General features: G+C 39.6%; 1 protein-coding gene across 1 annotated transcript; it reads left to right on the forward strand.

Annotated features, from left to right (window-relative positions):
- The first annotated feature begins 1,324 nt into the window (after positions 1-1,324).
- On the forward strand, positions 1,325-3,986 carry LOC110654454 (receptor-like kinase TMK4). Its single transcript, XM_058149258.1, has 2 exons — positions 1,325-3,431; positions 3,521-3,986. Exons 1-2 carry the CDS (start codon positions 1,325-1,327, stop codon positions 3,874-3,876), a joined length of 2,463 nt encoding a protein of 820 aa, XP_058005241.1. The 3' UTR covers positions 3,877-3,986.
- The last annotated feature ends 4,675 nt before the right edge of the window (positions 3,987-8,661 follow it).

The following is an 8,661-nucleotide window of genomic DNA, read 5'->3' on the forward strand; positions in this document are numbered from 1 at the left end:
TTTAATTTAAACAAATATTAATTTATATGAAAGAAAGTTCATTTTTGAAAGAGGGGAAAATAGTTTTTTTTTGCAAACTAACAAACTTATTGAGATTTTTTATGAAATAAAATTAAAATTAAATTTTTTTTAATAATAATTTCAAATGGAATATAAAAGTGAAACAATTCTCAAAATTGAGAAATAACGAATAAAATTATCTTTATTTTAGTTTCAGGTTTTTACAAAAATGTGAACCTGTATTTATAAAATTGTGAGAGTATATACTTATTTATTAATATATTTTATTTATATATAAATTTGAGATTTAAAAAAATTAATACGAATCACTGAAGATTGGTACAAGTGATGAAAGATTCTATATTTCTTAAATAAGATCGAGTATTTAATCTTATGAATGAAAAAAATCTCCGCTGAGAACGTTTTACCCTCACAATGGTCCTCTCCTCTCCTGTACGAGCAAGATTAGACCCAATCCAAACTAAGAGTTACATATGATTGACTTAAAAAAAAGGAAATAATACGAATCAAATATAGCTAAAGAATAAATTAATTATTAGACCTTAACAATTGTTAAATTAAATATTTATATTAAAATTTATATAGAATTAATTAAATTATATATAATGAGCGCTTGAATTTAGATATAAATATTTGATATAATAATTATTATGTTTATTTATAATAGTTGCACCATTATACTTTAATTAAGAATTAAATTATTCAACCATTCAATTTTATTTCAATGGTATTAAAATTGTCTTTTAAACTTATAGTGTTTCATGTTCCAATCTCAATCAAAACTAAATAAAACAAAAATAAATTATTCAAGAAAACATACTCTCACCTTCCCGTAAAAATACATCTACTTTTATTTTCACATAATTTTAAAAAATATAATTAATATAATTAAAGTAAATTTTTTTTTAATTTTTCTTAATATATCCTTTATTCACATTGCTTACTTAAAAATTAAATAACTCTTGTCACTAAATTCTTTTTTTAAATTAATGAATTTTAATTATTTAATATATATTAAAAATGATTATATTAATAAATTAATAAATATACTTAAAAAATTATAATTAATCAAAATGAAAAAGGAGTCACCATATCACATATGCGAGAAGTACTCATTTTCACATTCATAATATGGCCATGTCAACTTCCGATGAGATGAAAGAGACAACCTAAAGATGAGATGAGAAAGCGAGTAAATTTTCCTCGGGAAAATCGAACTTAAAAAGCCGTTCTTGTTTCAAGCCCAAGCCTCTGAGATTATATATATATATACATGCTATTCCGATTTCTGATGTGTTATTCAATGGCCTGGAAAGCCATAAATATCTTCTTCCTCCTCTTCTATTCCGCCGCAGCAATTGATGACTCTGCCGCGATGCTAAAACTAGCAAATGCCCTCCATCCCACTCCGCTGTCCTGGTCAACCAAGAATGCAACCGGCTACTGCCGTTGGGATGGCGTCCAATGCGACAACAACGACCGGGTCATCATCATCTACCTTGATAGGAAAAATCTCTCCGGCACCCTCCCTTTCGAAATCTCTACTCTTACGAAGCTGGAACACCTTTCACTTCAGCATAACAAACTCTCGGGTTCCCTTCCTTCTCTTGCCAATCTTACTCTGCTCAGAGTACTATTTATTGGAGATAACAAATTCACTAGTATCCCTCATGACTTCTTTGAAGGACTAGTAAGATTGCAAACCTTTGACATTAGCTTCAATGCTGATCTTGCTCCTTGGTTTCTGTCCTCCACTATAACTCAATGTGGACGGCTAGTATATTTTGATGCCGGATCCGCCAACATCATGGGCACGATACCTGATATATTTGCGTCTCTTCCAAGCTTGCGGAGTCTTTATCTGTCTGACAACAACTTGACAGGGACTTTACCTGCATCTTTAGCAAATCCAGGAATCGAGTTCTTGCATCTCAACAATCAGAAAATTGGGTTATCAGGTACCATCCACGTGTTATCTTCCATGACAAGGCTAAGGAGTGTGTTTCTTCAGAATAATCAATTTGCAGGTCCTATTCCAGATTTCTCAAAATGCCAGAATTTGGCTAAATTGAAGCTAAGCGATAACCTATTCACAGGGATAGTACCAACTTCATTGGTTTTACTTACCAATTTGAAAGCAGTTATTTTATCAAACAACAAATTGCAAGGGCCTGTCCCCGAGTTTCGGACGAATGTACAGGCTAATTTTAGTGGCAATAATTTTTGTGTGAAAGATGCTCACGTTGGTTGTGATCAACAGGTGACCACAATGCTGGAGGTTGCAAGTACTTTGGGGTATCCGTTGACATTTTCTGATTCTTGGCAAGGGAATAATGCTTGCAAGAATTGGTCATATATTACCTGCAATGAACATGACTGGATTATTGCAGTGAATTTTGGAAAGCAAAATTTCACAGGGACATTATCTTCTTCCTTCGCCAATCTAACCAGATTAAGGAACTTGTACCTGAATGATAACAATTTGACAGCTTCCATTCCTGAAAGCTTGACAAAGTTGACTCAACTTGAGGTTCTTGATGTCTCTAACAACAATCTCACTGGAAAAATCCCAGTTTTTGGTGCTTCTGTGAAGTTGATCACTACACCAGGCAATTCTTTACTTGAAAGTAATCATGCATCTACAGAAAACAAGGTATCACCATCTTTGATTGCCGGTCTTCTTGTTGGCATTGTCATTTTTATTGCTCTTTTGTTGTTTCTGATATTCAAATTTAGAGTCAATAAAAGACTCGGAAGGTCTAGAAGTGCGAATGTTCATGCGGAGTGGATCGTTCACAATGAGGCAGGCTATCACACAAGTAACATCGGAAATGTTGTGATTCCTATTGAAGTTCTTCAACAGGTGACCGATAATTTCAATGAGAATAATATCTTGGGTGTGGGAGGTTTTGGTGTGGTTTATAAAGGGGAATTGCATGATGGTACTAAGATTGCTGTGAAGAGGATGGAAACTACAGCAATGGTCACAAAAGGAATGAATGGGTTTCAAGCAGAGGTTGCTGTGCTAACTAAAATAAGGCACAGGCATCTTGTTTCTCTTTTGGGTTACTGCATAAATGGCGATGAGGCGTTTTTGGTATACGAATACATGCCACAGGGGACTCTAGCAGAGCATTTGTTCGAATGGCGTGAACGAGGATACTCTTCTCTTAATTGGAAGCAGAGGGCTACTATTGCACTCAATGTCGCACAAGGAGTAGAATATCTGCACAATTTAGCTCAACAGAGTTTCATTCATAGGGATCTGAAGCCTTCAAACATACTTCTTGGGGACGACATGAGAGCTAAGGTAGGAGACTTTGGTTTAGTTAGAAATGTGCCTGTTGGGAAATATTCCTTGGAGACAAGAGTGGCAGGAACATTTGGCTATCTTGCACCTGAGTATGCTGGTAAGCGTAAGCTTTCACATTTGGCAGTATACTTATAATTATTATTATTTTTATTATTTACTTTCTTTGAATTCTGGCTGAACCTAAAGCAACTGGAAGAGTGACAACAAAGGTGGATGTATATGCATTTGGAGTGATATTGATGGAGATGATCACGGGGAGAAAAGCTTTAGATCATACAATGGAAGACAAAGGATGGATGTTTATGCATTTAGCAACATGGTTCCGGGAAGACCTGATATGCAGGAAGAAAATATCAAAAGCAATTGATGAAGCACTCAACCCTGACAAAGATACGTTAGCAACCATTTACAGGGTGGCTGAGCTCGCAGTGCAGTGCACTTGTCCTGAACCAAGACAAAGACCTGATATGGGCATGGTAGTCAACATCTTGGCACCTCTTGCACAAGAGTGGAAACCTGTGGCTGCCGGCCAAGAATATTAAAAAATGAACAAATGATTAAGTACCAAAACCCTGTAATTAATAAAGAATATCAGGTCAAGCGTAATCATAAAAGAACTATGTATTTATTAAAAAAGTATAAAAAGCATAGCATTTCCTAGAAAATTCCAATTCAATGTCATTATATCCTTTTAATGTTGACATCGAGGATTTATGAAAAAATAGCCTTCCTTTGAAAGGGAATTGCTTGACTCTCATGCTTGGTTATCATCCACTTGTGGGATTGACAAATATATAGTTCGCAAGAGTATCAAAGCTCTTAACTTGGATCATGCCAAGCACATTCCATGGATGTTTTGATTTTTGACGTTATCGGAGACTGAAAACAAGAGCACCGAAGTAAGTCATTTTTGAGGAAAATTTTATCTTGTTCTTGTTATTCTCCACCTTTATATTTTCTAACAATTGCTCTTTTTCATCATAATGAAACTCTTTTTTTGATCACAGTGAAATTTTTTCTCTCATTTTACTCTCTAGGCATTTTATATCTATTTTTTTCCCTTCTTTATACTAAATTGATTGCACAATATTGTATGTGCACCTTAGTGTACTTATTTTAACAGTCAACAACTCCATTTATTTGTAACACCCCAAAAATTTTAAATTTATGAGCATTTTTGATATTTTAATTTTATTTAAATTTTAGAAATTTTTTTGAGATTTTTCGGATTTTAAAAATCGAGTTCGATTTTCCGAAAATATAAACTTTGATGATTTTTAAAAATTAATTTAAAGACCACGTGGCAAAACTAAAAATATATTTGGAGTCTACGTATTTTTCTGAGTTTTCTGGAATTTTTTTTTCAGAATTTTTGGACCTCGTTTTCGGTCCCGAGGCAGAGTAAAAATTCAAAATTTTGTATTCTGAATCGAACCGGCCGAATCAAACCGGGTCGGATCGGACCGGTCGAATCGGACCGGTCTTCTTCTCTTTTTCTTCTCCCTCCCGCGCGCGTCAACCTTCTCCTCTTCTCTCTCTCTTTTCTCTCTCCTCCCTCCTCCCCTTGCCGCGCCTCCTCCCCTGCGTCCCCACCTTGGCCCTCCCCCACGGCCGGCCGCCGCCTGGAACGCCGGAAAACGGCCTTAGAACGGACGCGCAGCGCGCGCGCGACTGTTAGACTTCCCGGCCAAAATTCGGCTTATCCGGCCACCAATTGGACTGGGTCTTGTGTCTAAAATCATCTACACGGCGAGAGCTTTCCATAGACACCAAGAACGCCGAAATCCATCTAGCGGTTTGTCCAATTTTTGCTCGGGAAGTTTTTAGCCCATTTTGACTTTTGGGCTAGATTTCTCGAAAACCGTGAATCCCACGAGAAAACCGAGGGTACCAGCACGCTCCACTCGTCGAGAGCTTCGCGGCGACATAAATTTCAAATTTTTTCGACACCGTTTTTCGATGGTCCCACGGAACTTCGCAGTGTTTTTCCGAGCATTTAATGAGCTTAGAAAATTCTGAAAAATTTATGTACTAACCCCCGTGTTATGGGCTTCGTGTAGGTATCCTCGATTCGCGGAAATTCGACAGTTGACCGGGTCTGCGAAATTCCGGCCAGCTAGACCCGTTACCGGAAAAGTCTCCGAATTGCACCGAGGTTTTGGCTAGCCCCCCATTGTCAAACGTCCCGAGCGCGTTCCCGAAGTCGGAATCGGAAAAGGTAAACCCGAACCTTGTTTTTACGTAATTTTCTAGTGCTTAAATATGATTAAAAATCCGTAAAATATTCGTGGTAGCTTAGAAAATTATGATTCTTTTTGCAATAGCTTAGTAATATTGCTAAGGACCGCGAGGCAAAGTTTTAGAATTTTTAGAGCTGATTTGGGCAGTTTTTGCAAAAATGGTCAATTATAGGGACTAAATTGAAATTGTACATATTGTGATGGATGATTGATTTGATGGGCCCAGGAGGGGCTGTGTGATGTGATTGAGTTGTGGATATATGGATTGTGAGTATAGAAGTGTATTTTGAGCCCTTTTTGCAGGTTGGGTAGGTCCTAGGTATAGGGGAGACTCTGCCGGATTTTCGGCACGACTTAGGACGTATTGGTCTTTTTCTTTGTTTGTATTGAGTCATTTATATTAAAAATTGTAATCTAATTGTCAGGTGAGCCGGGACAGCCTTCTTTCTCCGCCCAGCCGCCACAGTGACCGTTGTCAAGTCTGTGAGTAAAATATTAATTTTAATTGCAATTTCGATATTATTATATGTTCAGCATGCCCATGCATCACTTATATGCATATATTTATGTAGTTAAACTCTAGGCACAATTTATGATGCATTGATAACTGTTAAAGTGCCATGATGTTGTTGTGGTAATTTGGAGCAGTGTGCGTGCGTTGGCGTGCGTGTGATGTGGTGTGGACTATGGATAGGACGGGTAGTCACGGCTTGAGTTCTTCGCTGGGACCCGATCCTTCGGGGGGTAGTCACGGCTTGAGTTCTTCGCTGGGACCCCCGATTTGGTTATTAAGTGGAAGTCCGAGCTGAGTTCTTCGCTGGCACCAGGTTGGATTTAAGAGAGCTGTATAGGGGATCAGCTCCCATATATTATGATTGATGCTACAGGGTGCGTGAGTGCTCCAAATTACCTTTTTGATGTTATGATGTGAAAATGTTGTGTATGTTGCATTTCACTCCACAGGGTGCATTAGTTACAGATAGTTATAGAGATTATGGTTAAAATTGATATTTTACTCTCTGAGTCGAACGCTCACTCCTGTTCAAAAATTTTTACAGGCCACAGGAGGATATTTTTTGAGGATAACCTGCTTTCTCCCTCGCAGGTCAATTATTACTGTTTGTATAAACTTGTTAAATCTTAGAATTTCCGCATGTGTTAGAAATGTTTATTTGATTTGGGTCTGTAAACTAAATTATTATTTTGGACCTGTAAACTTAATATTCTATGCATGTTTGATGGATTGGATGAGGGAGCTGAGCTCCCATTTATTTTTATGAGGATATGAGTATGTGGAGGGTGAGCTGAGCTCCCCAATTGAGTATTTATTATGTTTACAGGTCGGGTGATTCGAAAACTCCCCGTTGGAAAGTCCATTTTATGGCCGGATTCTGTCCGTTTGTTTTCTTGATATTGGGCCCAAATGGGCCTTAGAGTTGGGTTAATGAACAGTTAGGCTTACTACGGGCCTCGGGGGCTTTAGGTCGCCTGTGTCCTAGTCTTGGTCCGGCCCATAGGTTGGGTCGTGACAAATGTGGTATCAGAGCTTAGGCTCCAGATTCATAGGGAACAATTGTCTAAAGTGTTGGGAAGAGTCTACTAGGAGTCACATGCGGAAAAATAGGGTCCATATTCGTCTTGCATTGTCATCTTTGCTTCTAGTTTCTGCTTTATATATTGTGTGTAAACATGAGTCTATAGAGCTATGTAAAGTGCAGTTTTGAATTTTGTGGGCTAATGCTACTGAATTTCAGGAAAATGCGTAGAAGCAGGAGAGCTGCCACTGCACCAGAACCAGATGTGCCCGACGAGGTGTCGGCACAGGATGAGGCGCCTGCCCCGATGAGGCGCCTGCCCCGAGGAGGCCTAGAGCTGCTCAAGTAGAAGAGCAGCCACCCCCAGTACAGGATCAGTCCTTTATGGCACAGGGTCCCATGGACCCCATGGCAGCTACTCTTGCTGGGTTGCAGAGGACCATCGACATGATGGCGCAGTATATGGTCCACCCTCCACAGCAGCAGCAGTCCACCGCACCAAGAGGGGAACCTTACAAACAGATCATAAATTTTAAGAAGTTGGTGCTTGGTACTTATGATGTGTCAGACGATGCATATCGGTTTTTGGATTCTATGACGGCAGAAGCAGTCTGATTGGTGATAGAAGACTGATAGAGTGTATGCAGCATGTCATGGGGCCTATGCCTAGACAATGGATGAATGACTACGTGTTACCCCGGATGGAGGGTTTGACATGGGCTCAGTTTGTGGAACTTTTTATCAATCGGTTTGTGCCAGAAAGCTTCAGAGATCAGAAGCAGTGGGCCTTTGAGGCCTTAAGACAGAATGGCAGGTCTGTAGATGAATATGCTACAGAATTTCTGGAATTGAGCAGATATGCCCCTACAGCAGTATCTACAGAGACTATGAAGGTGAAAAGATTCCTAAAGGGGCTTGACAGGAGGTATGCGAACCTGGCCATGATGTCTGATCAGTCTTTTGATGTGGTGGTTGATCGAGCCAGACAGATTGAGATTAGCTATGCTGTGGATGACAGCGGTAGAGCAAAGAAAAACAGAGCGGAGGGTTCTTCAGGTGTTCCCCACATGGGTACTACGGATAGTGGTGGCCAAACTACTTACAGAGGAAGAAGCAGGAATAAGAGGAGTGGTTTTAGACACAAATCCCGAGGGTTCAGACCAGGGTACGGATCCAGCAGTGGTAACAGTTCAGGGTACGGCAGTTCTGGCTCTGGTTCAGGATCCTCTTTGGCACCGTGTGCACAGTGTGGAAGAGGACATTCAGGACCTTGTTTGATGGGGTCAGGAGTATGCTTCAGGTGTGGCCAACCAGGTCACTTTGCTAGAGAATGCCCCGTTTTCAGTGAGCCACAGATGGGGTCACAGGGTTCTGTTGCAAATGTTCCTCGCCAGTTGTATCCGGGTACTTCCAACATGGCAGGCAGTCAGTTCAGTGGCCAACAGGGCCGAGGACAAGGGGGACGTGGATTTGGAGGCAGATCAGGAGGTAGAAGTCAGTATCAGGGTTCTGCCACTCAGGGTAGGGGTCAAGCTCGGGTTTTCACCCTGAC

The sequence above is a fragment of the Hevea brasiliensis genome, chromosome 6 (genome assembly GCF_030052815.1).
Source record: "Hevea brasiliensis isolate MT/VB/25A 57/8 chromosome 6, ASM3005281v1, whole genome shotgun sequence".
Taxonomy (NCBI): domain Eukaryota; kingdom Viridiplantae; phylum Streptophyta; class Magnoliopsida; order Malpighiales; family Euphorbiaceae; genus Hevea; species Hevea brasiliensis.